General features: G+C 44.2%; 1 protein-coding gene across 4 annotated transcripts in view; it reads left to right on the top strand.

Moving 5' to 3' along the window:
- The window catches only part of DENND5B (DENN domain containing 5B), a 161,467-nt gene that overhangs the window by 109,768 nt on the left and 34,967 nt on the right, over window positions 1-16,732 (top strand). For 3 of the 4 annotated variants that reach the window (XM_084809412.1, XM_084809410.1, XM_084809411.1), the window contains 5 exons: window positions 1,369-1,462; window positions 9,068-9,199; window positions 11,599-11,751; window positions 13,380-13,458; window positions 15,215-15,296. In XM_084809412.1, the coding sequence (XP_084665538.1) occupies window positions 1,369-1,462; window positions 9,068-9,199; window positions 11,599-11,751; window positions 13,380-13,458; window positions 15,215-15,296 (540 nt within the window). Of the gene's footprint in view, window positions 1-1,368; window positions 1,463-3,969; window positions 4,081-9,067; window positions 9,200-11,598; window positions 11,752-13,379; window positions 13,459-15,214; window positions 15,297-16,732 lie in introns of all 4 variants that reach the window. The other variant, XM_084809413.1, reaches the window with a different exon arrangement.

The raw sequence follows: 16,732 nt of genomic DNA, 5'->3' as shown, positions 1-16,732 counted from the left end.
AAATGATGTATAAGTCACCAGTCAGATCCACACACCAAATCCTCTGCCATATGGACCTATCCCCCCTCTCGCTGAGGCTCTCTCACCAAACACAAGCCTACTAGCTGTGGGGCAGGCAGAAGGTAAATTGGGATCTTCTGGTGAATCTCCAGGCATAAAGAAATTGCATATCTAAAGCCACTGGAAATAGTCGGCAGTTTGTCTGAGCCTAAATAAACCAATGAGCCTAAATAAATGAGCCTAAATAAACCATGAGCCTAAATAAACCAATATATGGCAACGTGTATAGCAAGTGAGGGTAACTTCACAGCGCGGGTTGCACCCCTGCCCCCAGTTGCCCCTGCTGACATGCTGCCAAAATTCAGCTGTTTGCCTTCAGATGTTTGCTGCTGTCATACCATCAAGATTCAGCAGCAAACCACTAATTTCCCTTTTAAAGAGGGCTTTTTTCCCCTGTTGCCACATGGTGACGGGACAAGTGGGGGGCGCAGAAAAGACCAGGGGGGGTGTATGCTTCCCATGTGCTGTGTGTTACCCACCCCCAATGTACAGGAAGTTGAGAAGGATGGTGGGGAGTCTGGAGACACAAGTCCTATGAAGAAAGGATGAAGGAGCTGGGTAGCTTTAGCCTGGAGAAGAGACAATTAAGAGGCAATGAGAGAGCCATCTTCCAATATCTGAAGATAGATATTGGAAGATATGCTTATCACATAGATGATGGAGCAAATTCATTTTCTATTGCTCCAGAGGCTAGAACCTGAACCAACAGATTCAAATTATAAGAAGGATTTAGATGAAATATTAGGAAGACTGTATGAGTTGTTTGACCATGGAATCAACTGGCTTGGAAGGTGGTGGACCGTAGTTCATTAAAGGCTTTTAGACGAAGGCTTGGTGGGCCACCTATTAGGAATGCTGTAGCAGTAGACTTCCTGCCTTGGCATGGGGGTGGGCTAGATGAGCTTTGAGGTCCCTTCATGCTCTGTGCTTCTATTAGCCAGCAAATAATAACTTGGAACATGTACATGACATGCTGCTTTCTGTTCATTATTTCATCTTCTGTCTATTTGTAATATGCCCCTCTGTGTTGCTTTTAGAGATGTGAGGCTTGTGAGCATGTATATTAGAGCAGCCATCCTCAAACTGGGGCACTCTAGATGTGTTGGACTACAACTCCCAGCATGCCCAGCCAGTATGGCTGGCTGGGGCACCCTGGAAGTTGTAGTCCAACACATCTGGAGGGTACCAATTTGGGAAAAGCTGTATTAGAGCATTTAAAACCATGGTATTTTCTTCTGTGAAATTTAGGAATCTGACATTTTGTTACCAGTCTTCTCACCCTCTTTCTTTCCGATCAAATTACCTCAGTCGGTGGGTCAGTCGCAGTGCTACAACACAGCGCAGGAAAGACCGCATACGGCAGCATTCGGAGCACATTGGTTTGGACAATGACTTAAGAGAGGTACATGCTGTTATTAACTGCAGGCAGACTGAGGCTCTGTGTCTTTGCGGGGGTGGTTGTGAAATGATAGGCTACTAATCTGGGTGATTTTTAGATGCTTGAATGTTTTTCCAAGCACCTCTTGATTCATTTAAAGCTGTGCAAGAAAGGGCTTGATACACAGGTATTACAAAATGTAAAATGCATGCATTATTTTGTGAAGAATAATTTGCATCGAGAAAAACCATGCAGAATCTTGGCATGAATGTGTATGAGCATGAGTATTACTTTGGTTTAATTTAATGTTGTTGTAAGCTACAATCTGAAAAAGGGGAAGGGAAGTGCAGAGAAGTATAAATCTGATATCGTGTTATTTGTCTAGTTTTTAGGGTGCAATTCTATGCATGTTCAGACAGAAAAAAGTCCTAGAACTCCCAGCATTCCCAGGTTGGCTAAGGAATGCTGGGCATTGTTGGATTTTTTCTGTCTAAACATGCATAGGATTCCACCCTTAATTGTTTTACATGTATGTTAAGACTCAACCCTTCAGGTTTCCAAGTTTGGCATTTTTGCATTAGGGGGAATAAGGCTGGAGATGAGCAATATTTCAAAACTGTTGCAAGTGGTTTGACAGTGGCTTTGCTTCTCAGGTTCACATACACCTGTCACCTCTATGCAGTTATTTATTTAACAGATGTATATTCCAGTTCCCCACTACTCAGCTCTTCAAAACAACTTGCAAATGTACTTGAAGGAACTTGTTCACAGTCTCAACAGAGGCAGGCTGCCACATTAAACTTTTTCCACTTTCGAATAAAGCAGGGGTGGGCAATGCGGCCCCCCGGCCACGTGCAACCTTCACTGTCCCCCTCACTAGCTAATAAGGAATTCTAAAAGGGTCAGATTTGTTTTACAGAAGGGGTATTTGACATTAACAAGATAGTCCCCTTCACACAGTGGCTGGGTTCATGTAACATGAGAAGCCAGAGTACAGGTTGAGTGTGGGTTGTTGTTGAATTGTGGGTTGTTGTGTTGTGTGAACCCAGCTGTGCTAACAAACCATGGTTTATTAATCATGAACAACCCACAGTTCACAACACAACAGCAAACCATGGGTTCTTTGCGGTTTACAAACCGTGGTTGTTAGCGCAGCTGGGTTCACACAATGCAACAACCCACGATTCAACAACTACCCATGGTTCAACAACACTGCACACTCAAGCCATACTCAACCTGTACTTCGGCTTGTTGTGTTGCCTGAACCCAGTCATAGAGTGCTGTGTGTGTAATATTAGGGTGGAACTGAGTTATACGTGACATGAGACTGCTGCCGACAATAGCTTCATATGTCAAATTTCCTCTGTCAAGTTCCCCCTCCTAATGTGCAGTAGTCATGACATTATCACAGTTCGCATTTCCCACCCATATTCCACATCATTGGCTGCTGGTAGAGAAACACACAGCTGGATGGCATGGAAATATAGGGTAAATCCAGTGGAGGCTGGTGAATCCAGTTCCAGAGGGGTTTTGATTCCATTTAGGGTTTTAGTTACCACCAGCCAAAACTCTAACAGTGCTATCCAAGGCACTGAAAGGTGCTATCCAAGGTGCTGAGCACATTTTTGAGGCTAGGGTTCAGCACCTTGGATAGCACCTTTTAGCACCTCGGGTAGCGCCATTTAGCACCAGCCAGAGTTTTGGCTGGTGGTAGCTAAAAACCTGTTTTGAATCGCAGCCCTTTTGGAACTGGAGTCACCAGCTGCCACTGGGTAAATCTTCCTGCATGTTATGGGTAAAAGATGGTTGCCCAATGTTTCCTGCAATATATAGTTCTGCCCTTAGAGCCTCAGGTTTATTTGTTTGCCTATAATTACGTTTGCCATGTAAGTATATCTCATCTAGAGATTTAATTGCTCAGACGAAACAAACAAGCTTTGTTTTGGTTTTAGTGCCTGTGTATGTATTTGTGTGTGATGTTTCTTAGCCCTTTAAAATGGTACATGCTACATTTATAGCTGTGCCTGAAATTGCACATCTTGTTAAAACATCATCTTGTCTGTGTCTTTTTCCTATTTAGCGTTTTCTCCCCTTCTTTAAAGAAACAAAATGCAGGCTTTTCTCAGTGATTAAAGTCATTTTGCTTTTTTGCTTTTTATTTCTCCATTGGCCAAGTAACATGTTCTTATGCTGTTTGGCCTCTGTGACATTGCTGAACCCAGCATCCGTGCAATTTAGGTGGGAGGGTGAAGGACCCTGCATTTTTATGTGCAACTATGGAAGCTTATTCTACTGAAACAAAGCAAAGTGTTGTTTGTGAGCATTTACTGCTGTTAAATGTGATAGCTCAAAGCATTGCCTTGTGTTGTTTGATATAAACTTCTTCCATGCTTTAATTTTTTTCGTTATCAGTGCTGTATTTACTCTTTTTTTCTTTCTGTTTTTGCTTCAACCCTTATGCATGCGTATTTCGCCTTCTTCTTTTTCTCCAACTGCTGTTTCTACCATTGGTTATGTCCGCCTCCTCTTAGCCATCGGAGGAGTTCTTGATTCGTCAGAACTCAATGGCATTCTGGGAGTGGGATCAGGGCCCACCCCCTCCTGCACGGACACCTAAAAAATCATTCTCTGAATGTTGCCTGGTATGTGTTTTTTGATTTTGCCAAGAGCTGTTTTTCTCCATCACGCTAACCACTGCTTTTTGGGGTAGTATATTTTGCACATGCCTATGGTAGTTTGAAGGGTGGTTCTGATCAGGCAAGTGATATGAGCCCATTCCTTGTACCAGTTTACAATACAGGACTTGAAAGAGGCATTCATATCCAGACTCTCGGCTTTTGCAGTGCCTAAAGATGTAGGTAATTTTGTCCTGGCAAAGACAGGCCAGGACCATTCTGTTCCTCCAAACCCCATTTCCTCTGTGAAAGGCACAGTCCTTTGCATGTTTAGACAGAAAAACGTTCTACAACTCCCAGCATTCCTCAGCCAGCATGGCTGCCTTTTCTCTGTCTAAACAAGCATAGGTTTGCACCCTTAGTGTTGTCAAAGTGGCCTGCAAAGACCAACATAGGTGGGTGTTTTCTCTCACTTGTTTAAGTAGAACCACACACTTTGAATGATTACCACCCATCTCTTCCTTAGCCTTTTCTCTCTTTCGCTTGTTGCAGCTTCTTCTCTACTGCTGTTTTTCCAGGATCTTTTGCTCCTTGGTACCTAAACAATCACTTATTTCAATGCTACACATTTTTGTCACCACACCTAGCTCAGAGTTGTGCATTATTCTATCTATCCTATCCTAACACTTCGGGGAAGAGAATGACTTTCGTTATGACCAATGGGTCATAACTGAGTTTGGTTGCCAACTGCTGACAGCAGGACTAGATGCGATGTGTTAACCACATCTCTGAATCCATGCTTTGGGATTCTCTTCCTCTTTCTTTCCCAAACATGAGATTCAAAGATATGATTAACATCACATTTCATTTGACTCAGAACAGTGGCAGATAAGGCCGTAAAGGGAGCAGGGAGATGCTTAGACTCTGATCTTAGGGAAAGAGAACAAACACACACTTGCAGTTCTATATCTCTATATCCTGCAGTGGAATAGGCCTGGCAAGAAAATAGGCATGACTGTGTGTTTACACGCAGCTGCCACTAAAAAACACAAATTGTGCACGCTGCAAGCCTTGGAAAGTTTTGCACAATGATGAAAGTGAAAATAATTACCCTGCTGCTCCCCTGCCCCATCTCTCTGGACTGGAACTAATTTCTTGTAATGGCTAGAGACATAAAATATCCAGAGATTTTGGTGCCATGGGATTTTTCTGGGAAAAACTGAAATTTTGGGAAAATTGAAAAATAAGCAATACTTACTTTTTAAACACTTCTTACAGATCTCAAGTCACTTTGTTGCTTTAAGACAGCCTTCCCCAACCTGGTGTCCGCTAAATGTTTTGGACTTCAGCTCCCATCAGCCTCAAGCAGCATGACCAATGGTCAGGAATGCTGAGCACTGTAGTGCAAAACATCTGGAGGGCACCAGGTTGGGGAGGTCTGCTTTAGGAACATAAAGCAGCCTTTTTGATCCTAAAGATATTTTATGTATAACTTAGTTTGCTCAGAAAATTATGATTGTATTTTAAAACTTCTAAAAGTAAACTCAGTTAGTAAACTTATAATTATTTTCTGAATAGATTAGAACTACATTAAATGACTGCTACACCATCTAACCAGAACAATCCCAGAAACACAGGACTGTATAGAACAAAGCCCAAACTATCAAGAATGCACATTTACTGTCAAGAATTCAGTGGTGACTCTACTCACATGTTGGGAAACAGCATAAATGTCTATCAGTAAAATATGCTTTAGATCAATAATTTTAATAAGGAAAGAAATAACTATACTGGGAATCTTGCAGAGAGGATTAAAAAAACATTTGCCCCCATGGTTTCATTATTTCCAGACATTTTACATCTCCAGTCTTTCTATAAAAGTGTGCTTATTACCATTTTTAGAAATCATTTGGGGGGGAGTAAAGTCTGGGTAGCAATATATAAATACTTTGTCTTAAATTCTAAAAGAAAATATTTTATGATCCAAAGTTGTTCCAATTTTTGGGAAAAAAACAAAATGGTCCTTGGAAAAAAAGTTGGGGGGAAATCTGAATTTTTCTGGGGGGTTTTCCAGGCCTTCGCATCTCTAGTAATGGTACAGAGTAGCCTTCCCCAACAGGTGCTCTCCAGATGTGTTGGACTACAACTTCCACTGTCCTCAGCCCATAGCCATGTTGGCTGGGGATGATGGGAGTTGCAGCCCAGCACATCTGGAGGGAACGATATTGGAAAAACTGGGAGAGAAAGAGAAAGTTTAGAGCAACCTTCCCCAACCTGGTTTCCTTCAGATGTGTTGGACTGCAACTTCCATAATTCCCAACCACCATCGGACTCAAACACATAATGGGAGTTGCAGTCCAGAACCAGATTGGAGAGGCTGGTTTAGAGACAAGCCCCTGATCTCAGATTTTGCCCCCCAGAAAGTCTAATTCATGTCATTCCCTGGTAAAGAGTAAGGACAGTTCTGTGCAGTTGTGTATACATTTCTTTAAAAACAAAAGCAAACAGCAGAATTCAGTTTGGGATGAAAAGGCCACACAAAAGTGCCAAGAGAATATAAACAACTCCTAAATATACTGAGATGTGAAATCCTGAGCCACTTGTAACCATTGTTGACTTAGGGAGCAAGCCTATGGCCACTAGTCAGCAGCTAGACGGCCATAGGATATGTAGATTTCCGGGAACTGACCTTGGAGCCCGTGCTCTGAGGTCAGGTCCTGGAGAACTGTCCTTTCTCCCCCCCCCCCTCCACACTGCCTCGCAAGCAGCACGGAATGGCCTCGTGCTCCGCGCTTGGAAGAGGAGCACAAAGCAGCCAAAACAGGGCGTTCCAGGGCAGGGAAGAAGGAAATGCCGGTACGACACATCCTATGTGTCGTCTGGCAGCCTCCTCCCCCGCTCCACCTTCCTGCGGCTAGACATCCAAAATTGGCTGTCTAGCTGCAAATGCAGGGCAGGAGAAGCACAGAGGGAACAATCCCCTCCATGCTTCTCCTGCCCTGCATCGGATAGGCGGTTGCCTCCAAGTTCGGAGGCAGTCACCTATCCTCATAGGATTGCGCCCTTAACCTGTTTGATGACAACGGAGCCAGAGTTTTGTCCTTGGCTTTTGGAGTTGTAGTTCAGCCCTTTCCAGCTCTGTCCAAGTGGCTGTTTCGCACATACTCAGTTCTGTACTGTAGTATGTGATCAGAAGTGTGAGATGTGTCCTGAAAAAAGACATCGCCGGCCCTACTGTTAGGCAGCTTAATTCAGCAGATTTGGGGATACAGTTTAAAAGCATTGAAGTATTGAGTATCTAATTTTATATTTTTAAGATTGGGTTGTGTAAAGATTTGGATTTTCTTCCTCAGGCAACACAGTGTCTTGGGTATCCTCTGTTCCCATGCACTCACTGATGGAGAAGCCCAGTGTGGGGGCTTTATAGCTAAAGGTAGTCCCTGACAGTCCATATGGATCAGCAGCCCACCCTTCCTCCCCATGGGCATCCATGCAGGACTCAACAAGAGGGGGCATTGCCATACCCTATCCCCAATAAACCATAATCCCTGGATTCCCAGTTTCATTTTTTAAAAGCAAGTCTGTAGCCCTTGTAGAGCCCAAGCTTCAAGACAAAATGTGCAGGCACTATTCTGCCCATTCGTTTCATGAAAAACGATCCTGCTCCCATCTTCCAGTGTTTTACCCAACAAATGAAGTCATAGCAATGATTGACTTCAAAGGGAAGCAGAGCAATTACACAAAAAGAAAGTTAGAATGACACCCTCCACATTCACTTTAAAGCCATTTCATCAGCCTTCCCTTGTGGAGAAGTCCTTGCTGCCCCACAGAAAATTCAGAAATTCAGGATTTTAGTATAGCTGTGATTGGGCACTACTGTGTTCACCCCAAAACCAAAGATAGCAGCAAAGATGATCTTTCTAACTTGGGTCTTATTTCATACAAAAGCAATATGATGTTTTCCTCCTGAGTTTGAGCATCTAAAAAATTACCTTGCTAGTCCAGATAAAGTCCATCATTACTGGGGAATGGGCTATGGTTGAAAGAGCATAGGTTACACCAACCCTGCAAACTAGCCCAGTTTATGCCCATTTCTTTGTGGGGAGGGAGGAGTTAGAATAGTGTATGACAACGTTGCAATGAAGTTCAGTGTTATGCAGTCTCCTGACATGTTGGTTTTGTGGAGTGGGGGGAATGCAGTGGGGGATGGCTGTGAAGCTGCTTATACTAGCACTGCAGTTCAGTGGAGGCTGGTGGCTCTGATGTCAGTGGGGCGGTGAATCTGCTCCAGGTTTCAGTCAGAACCAGTCAGAACTCTTAATGAGCTATCCAAGGTTGCACCTTTGATAGTTCCTGAGCTATCTCAGTTGTTCTGACTGAAACTTGGAGCAGATTCACCGCCCCACTGACATCAGAGCCACCAGCCTCTGCTGCTGCAGTTAATTAACAGCTGGAGGAGGATGAAGGTTGCCTGGGAAAGAAGTGAGGGCTTCAGCCATAGGTGGAAGGACATTACCCAGACATCATGTTTATCTGTTCATGGACAGCAGGTCTACCAACTGAGAAACAGTGGAGGGGTAGACCTAGTATCCATTTCTCTCAGAGGCCAGGTTTACCTGCATGGTCATCACCAGATCTACCAGAAGTGGTAGGCCCATTCTCTGATGCTAGTTATCTACATATATGACAGGCACCCCCCTGGAAAAATTTCCTGTGAACACCTGTGTTTCTTCCTGAGGCACCCTGCTGTCTGCGAGTCCACAGAATGCCATTTCAAGCTAACAACAGAAAACTCCCCATAGATGGTGGGTTTCTCATGGCAACTCAAAGGAGAAAAACCCGCTCTGATATTCTCTGCCTTCTTGCTTCTGAAAACATTAAGGGAATCACCATGGTCCAGATGTTTTATGTTTTCATGCAGTGTGAGTTTGCCCATTATGTAAGGTTAACGAGGGTGGAGGTATCTGCTCTGCTTTTTGTGTTCATTCCAGTTCTTCTTTTCTGATTGGATTAGAAGTACATGCAAGAAGCAAGGACCTTGGGGAAAAATCTGAGGCAGCCCAAACTCTCCGATCTTTCTCCAGCTGTAATTGCTCAGACAAATTGGAAATTTGTGGAAGGTTTACTCAAAGAATGCCGAATGAAGGTAAGCTTTCTGTAAAACATGGTTTGCTAAAAAACCACAAAGCCTCTGTGCTATATGAAGTTTGAGTCTCCCGCCCCCCAGCCCCCTAGGCCTGGTTCGCACAATTGCAGGATGGTTAACAAACCCCTGTGGCTTGTTAACTACCCTGTTCATGCTGGCCAGATTTGCATAGTTATCCTTGCTGGCACGGCTTCTCGTGTTGTCCAAACCCAGTGAAGGTGGCTTGTTGGAGTAGGTAACAAATGACTCAGAAGCCATGGGTTGTGCAATGGCTTGTTACCCACCCCAACAAGCCACCCTTGTCGGGTTCGGACAACACAAGAAGTTGCACTGGCAAGGGTAACTATGCAAATCCGGACGGCATGCAATTCGCACTCGCAGGGTGGTTAATAAGCCACAGTGGTTAAGAAGTCACTCTCTAACCCTTAGTTATGGATTGGCAAATTCTGCCCTAGGGCAAACTAACAATGCTAATATCCAAATTCTTGCTAGTACGTTGTGATTTCCTGTTGAAATATATGGAAATACATAAATTGGCTGTTGTGGTGGTTTGCTTATTATGAACGGAAGAGGAAATGGTTTACATGTTGAGAACTAGTAGCTTTCCTTCCTCTATCACTTCAGACCACATGAGATTATGCCTTGGAAGAGTCACTGACCTGGTTCACACATAACACTAAGCCATGGTTGTCAGGGTGGACACTGGGCACATAGAATCCCAGAGTAGTTCTGATTCTGAGGAAGAGCAGCCGCTCCTGGGAGAGGAGCGCGCTCATCCTTCCCAGGGCCAACAGGGGGCAGAGATTCCTCCCACCGGCATTCCTGGCATAGATAGCAGTCCCGGGAGTGAGAGAGCGTGGGAAGAAGACTTGCTGGACGTGCGACGCCGACGCAGGGAGCGGTGCCAAATGGAGGGCGCGGAAAGGAGGCGTAGTGCCCGGTTGGCGCGCTAACAACGGTTGCGCCCAGAGGATCCAAGGGAAAAGGGGAGGGACTCTCCTCCCTAGCCCATAAGTTCAGGGTCTGCCAGTGATTCTCCTTCAAACGGGGACCACCTGTTCCAACTTAGGGCATAGGTACTCTGCTGCTCATATCTAGTTGCTAACAGTAGAGTTGTTAAGTTGTAAAAGAGGAATAAAGCTTTGAAAATAATCCCTTTGTCTGTGTCTGGACTTGGCTACTGGATTAGACTGAGAGAGGCTGCCAAGGAGCCCTTGACAATGGTTTATTTAACCTATGGTTAACCCATGGTTTGTTGCCCTACCCAGAGTTTGTCTGGTAGATGATCAAACAAACTGTGGTTTGTTTTTTCAATCCCCGGGTTAGTTGTTTTCCTCCTCCTTCACCCGCTCCCTCCTTGTATCTCAAATGGCTTTGTGGCACTGTAGTATTGGCATGTAGAGTGGCTGTTTTTTTAATCACTTTTGCCAGCCACCTCTGTAGCCTGGCAAAACAGTCCATGAAGAATCCAATCCATGGTTCTGGGTTCACACGTAATGACAACCCATAGTTTAAACAACCCAGAGGTTCATAACCCTGCAGCAAACCATAGGTTCTCTCTCTGGATTGTTCATGGTTAACAAACCATGGTTTTGTTAGTGTGACTAGATTCACACATCAAGACAATCCAGGATTCAACAGCCCATATCATGGGTTAGCATTATGTGCATACCCAGCCTGTTTCTGGCCTGCTCACTGGTTCTACACACTGAATGGGCCTGTTTGCACGTAATGGCAGCAAATTGTGGGTTAATTAGTTAGCCTACGATTTGCTGTGGCAGGTGCCAGGTGTGTGCCACCACCATTTTGAATATGCTTCGTGACATGCAAACCCAGACACTATGGGTTAATAATGGGTGAAACAATCTTTTTGTTGAACTCTGAATGAGTTGTTGTCAAGATTTCCCCCTGCAAGAACTTTGAACAGGTTGTTGTCAAGATTCCCCCCCCCAAGAATTTAGAACCTACATTGACTTGAAAAAGACTTGTAGCAGTCAAAACAGAATTCTACTGGTACTCTGTAATATATCAACATATTTCCTTGTAATTGTGTATCGTTACTTATTTTAAAACACTGAGAGTAAATATAATACTGTATGTATAGTGGGTTTTGGTTCAGGTTGCATTATTCTTGAGTAGACCCTTATTGTCATTTCATTTTGGATCGCTGAAAAGAGAACAGCATAGGTGCCAAGTGAGTCCCCTTGGTGGGAGTGTACGAAAGACAGGGCACCACAGCTGAAAGTGTCTTCTCTTTAGATGCCACCCACTTCATTTCAGATGGAACCTGCAGAAGAACATCAGTGGATGATTTGGGGTGCTATGTTCATATTATAAGTTGAGTGGAGGGTTCCATGCTTGGGGATGTGAGACTTGTAAATCTCTTGTTTTGTTTGCAGACCAAACGTATGCTGGTGGAGAAGATGGGCCACGAAGCGGTGGAACTTGGACATGGAGAGGCCAACATCACAGGTCTAGAAGAGAATACACTCATCGCTAGTCTTTGTGACTTGCTGGAAAGAATTTGGAGCCATGGACTACTGGTCAAGCAGGTCAGTGGCTTGACAACCGAAAGCTACTCAGCTTCTATATTATTTCATTTCATTGGCTTGTTTAAAACTTTCTGTCTTGCATTTCAGAATAGGTTGTCCCTCATCTTGGAGGGCTCATGGGAATATATGATGCTGTCATCAGATGGTTGGACCACTGATCCATCTAGTGTGGTGATACTACTCTGACTGGCAATGGATCACTAAGGCCTCCATCAGTGGCCTTTCTTGGCCCGGCTACCACAGATCCCTTTAACTGGAAATGCCAGTGACAGAGCCTAGGACCAAATGCATATGAAGCATGCAGTGGAGGCTGGAGGCTCCAATGTCAGTGGGATGGTGAATCTGTAGTGCAACTTGGATAGCTCCTTTAGAGTTCTGTCTTGTTCTGGCTGAAACCCAGAGCGGGTGCACTGCCCCAGTGACATTGGAGCCACCAGCCTCCACTGAAAGCACTTGTTCTCCAACTGAGCTGTAGCCCCTCCTCTTCTCTCCAAGATTTTGGGGCATACTCTTATGGCACCGTTTTAGTCTCGGATTTTGTTACCGTAGAGCAAGGGTGTTGCTAGGCCCCAGATCTTTCACCCAGAGCCCTGAGTGTCCATTGATGCCAATGGAAGTTTTTTCCCCCGGCTGAATTGCCAAGTAAAGGGCAATTTCCAAGGGGGATTGAAACTGGAGAAGGAAAGGTTAACCCTCTCCTCCCCACATGCTGCAACACCACCCCCACCACCCCAAATCCCCCCACATGGCAGTGAAGCTTAGGAAAAAGCCTTTGATTGGTGCCAGTGGAAGCTTCTTTTTTTATATACGCTTCATTGCATTGTGGGGAGGGTGGGGGTGGAAAGGGCTCATGAAAAAACTTACTAGTCTAGCAAAGGGCTGGATGTGCCTGTTCTCAGAAGCTAAGCAGGGTCAGCCCTGCTTAGTACTTGGATGGAAGACCGCCTGAGAATCAGGCTTCCTGCATTGAGCAGGAGGTTGGACTTGATGGTCTTGTAGGCCCCTTCCAACCCTGTGGTTCTATTATTCTAGTCACTCTCTTTTGTGCATTTTTTCACACCTGTTCACAGCCACTGCACATTAATTGTAACTGAAGAGGAACTACTGATTTAGGATGATTTATTTTGTTTGGTGAGATTTGGATGGGAAATTAATTGGCATTTACATTTGCAAAATGTAAACAACTCCTAGTAATTATGTCTAAATTTGCATATATAGAGATCTAAATTAACATATGTAGATTTTATGCAGATTGGTATCCTGTGCACCCAGGCCCTGTCTCTTTGAGTGCCTAGCACTGCGCCTGCCTTAGAGCAGCATCCCCAATGTGGTGACCTCCACATGTTGTTCCTTTATGGGAAAATATAAAGGTGACGAATAATACTGTCTACTGAGGTCTTTCTGCACTCTTGATTGTGCAATGGGAAGAGCATGAAGTTGTCTTTTGGATTGTCCTTTACTGCCGCTGTTATTTTCTCTCTCTCTCTTCTCTCCATCCTCAGATTTAAGCCATATGCAACACCCATGATTATGGGGTCCAGCATTCTGCCACTGCTTATCCTCTTAATCTCTTGCACTCTGTTATACTTTGAGTTTCTGATAATTTGTTTGTTGCTGTTTTTAAAAAGGGGAAATCTGCCTTGTGGTCCCATTTGATTCAGTACCAGGAAAGAGAAGAGAAACAAGAGCAACTTGCAGAATCCCCGAGTAAGTACAGGGCTCAAATGGGTGTGTGCAGGAATAGCAATTACAGTAGGATTACTGTACTTACTTTAGTTATTATTGTTTATCATTTTCTAAACCACCTAGAAGTTGCTAAGCGCTATACAGAGATTAAGAGTGGAATCCTATATGTGTCTACTCAGAAGTAAGCCCCATTTTGCTCAATGGGACTTAATCCCAAATAAGTCTGCGTAGAATTGCATCCTAAGAATCAAGAACTTGGTAGGGATTTGGTATACAGAGTGGCTTACATTTTTTGCAGTGTGTTTCACTGTATTTTGTCTTAGGATTTAATCCTCAGGATCTAAAACTGCTGACAAGTACCTAGCAGTAAACTATTGCATCTTTGGAGGCTGCTGCATTTTGGGGTCTGCCCAGGTGGTCTTGTATATCCACAGCAGATTTACTGAGGACATTAATTTGGTCTTTTGCTGTCTTGTGGAATCAAAATGTGGTATTTATTCCTAGATTTTGGAGGTGTGTTGAGTTGGGTGCCATTGGAATTCTTTGCTGAATACAGACTTTTCTTGGCTTACCCACCTACACTTGGTACAAGCTATCTCTAACAGCAGATTGTGCTGCTGGAATACTCTGCCCCCCATTTCTACCGTCCACTAGGAAGGATTTGTCCATTGGTATATGCAGAGTTGTAGGTGACACAGAAAGATGGCAGGATGAAGGGGAGGGAATGAGAGTGAAGGAGATATACACTCAGTTTGCACAATGAAACAACCCATGATTTATTAACCATGGGTTGCTCAGGAGCAAGCAAGTGCAAGCGAGCATGCTGGCTTCTGACCGCACACCCACGTCTGGTGCACTAAACAACCCAGGGATGCTGCGGCTGTGGGTTGTTCTCCATGATATCTGAACCGAGAATTCATGGTTTGTTCTTGGATTATAACTCTGGTTTGTTTCTCCCTCAACAACCCAGAGTTCCGGGTTTGGACATCGCAGAGAATACTCTAAGGATGGAGTGTCCCTGGGTTGTTTAGCATACTGAAAGCAGGCGAATGGTCAGGAGCCCATGATAAAGGAACAACCCATGGTTAGGAGACTGTGGGTTGTTTCAGTGTACAAAACTGGGTCACAGACTTGACGTTGGGGAGGGTCACAAAACAAAGATCCAGGGAGGGACAACTGGAGTGCAAATCCTTTATCCCAATCCTTGACTGTGGAACTTCATGGGCATACCTCTAATGCATATGTAGAGTTTGTCTGGTGTATTTTCAATGCTAGTCAGATTGCATGGCTCTACACACACTCATAAGTATGTTTTCAGTAACATGGAAAGGCTGAAAATTAAGTGTTGAAATGTGTTCAGTGTTAGTGAAGTGTTTAGATTAGAATGTTCAGATATAACATGCCTTCAGATATAACATGCCTTCAGATATAACATGATGGTGATACTTCTCACATTTTGATCATTTTCTCAATCACTCCTTGGTTTTGTGAATCCACATTAAGATTTTTCTCATGTGTAAAAATCCTTGTGGGACAGACTTCAGTAGATCTAACAATTTTAAAGAGGGCAGCGTTTGATGGTTCTTCTTAAATCTTCAGAGTACAGCTCCGGATTAACTAAAGGGGAGAAGTAACCAGTAAGCTAGAAAATTCTTTGTATGACATCCTTCCAGTCCTGGTGGAGTTTTCCAAGAGTCTTAGGATTATTTTTGCAGCTTTGTATAGATAAATGTGTTGCTAATAAATTAATGTAACTCCCCCCCCCTCCACCCTACAGTAGCTGTTGGGCCAGAAAGACGGAAGTCTGACACAGGGCTTATGTTACCTACTCTGAGGGTCTCCCTTATCAGCGATATGAGGTATGGGATTTAATTCCTAAAACTTTGGCTTAACAGGTTGATAGTGCAGTAACTGTGAATGCTTTTGCATATTATGGCTTTGTGACTCTCAAATATTTCTTTGCCTTTTTTGGACAAGACTTATAAGAATGGGTGAAGATTTTATATGGCGGAAGAGTGGGGCAGGGAGGGGATGCCTCCCTCACTGCTTCAGGACTGGGTGGGATGCAATTGGCCAGCATGGGGTAGTAGCGAGAGTCCTGGTTCACACGGAACAGCAACCCATCCGTTTAAAAACTGATGAATTGTCGTGCACGAGCGAGCGCGTGCCTCCCATGCACTTACCTCTTTCGTTTTTACTCAGTAACCCACGATCAGCTCCTGCCAAACCTGGACCGCTGAGTTGTTTAGGACTAAACCCAGCGGTTAACCCATGGTTTGTTGTTGGGTTAACCACTGGGCTGTTTCGCCCCTAAACAATCCAGAGGTCCAGGTTCGGACATCATACTCACCACCCGACAAAGCAGCACATTGTGGGTTGTGCAGTAAGGCAGAAGAGGCGGACGCGCAGGAGGCAGTGGCACGACAGCCCACTGGTTTTTAAATTGATGGATTGTCATTACATGCAGACAGGGCCAGAGCGTTAGACTAGGCCTGGAGAGAGCCACGTTCAAGCCTCCACTCAGCCTTGCAGCTCATTTTGGGCCGGTCACTGTATCTGTTAGCTTAGCACTAGCCTACCTCATGGGGTTGTTGTGAGGCAACTGTGCTGGGTTGGAATTTTATCAAAGGTTTGAAGAGTTTCAACATAGGAAATCAGTGGAAACCATAGTGCCATAATATCTTTCTTAAAGTTAGAATTTCTTGCTTGCTGCACTTGCTGAGTGAGTTTATATATAGTCATAGTCTCTGGAATGTTATCAGCCCACTGCTCTTTACTTGGCTGCTTTGGAGACTTCCAATTACACACTATACATGACTTTGCAGCTGTGTATCATTGTTTTGATACCACTTATAAAAATAAAATAAAGTAGTACATAACAAACTGATGAATTGCCCTGAGCTATGCGAGGGCACACACATGTATTAACTGGGAGTTGTCCAGAACCAAGCTAGTGTCTAGTAGAGAGTATTTTCAAACGGTGGTGGGCAACTTGTAGCCCTCCAGATGTTTTGGCCTACAGCTCCCATGATCCCTCACCAATGGCTCTGTTGTTCAGGGCTCATGGGAGTTGTAGGCCAAAATATCTGGAAGGCCACAAGTTGTCTACCCGTGACTTAAAGCATCCTTGCAAAGAGGCTGAACATTATTATTCCTTCCCAGATCATATCGTAATGCAAAACTGAAAAACAATAGAGCTATCATCTGTTGTGTCTAATCTGCTTCCTTGTCTCGTCACATGGAGCGTATCTTTGTATACAGAGGAGAAGCCAAGAACAAAGCTTCCAGCTTTGGG

The sequence above is a fragment of the Heloderma suspectum genome, chromosome 7 (genome assembly GCF_057233095.1).
Source record: "Heloderma suspectum isolate Gila_16-S chromosome 7, 16-S_ref, whole genome shotgun sequence".
Taxonomy (NCBI): Eukaryota; Metazoa; Chordata; class Lepidosauria; order Squamata; family Helodermatidae; genus Heloderma; species Heloderma suspectum.
The sequence above is the reverse complement of the archived record's forward strand: the minus strand, read 5'-3'. Positions and strand labels throughout refer to the sequence as shown.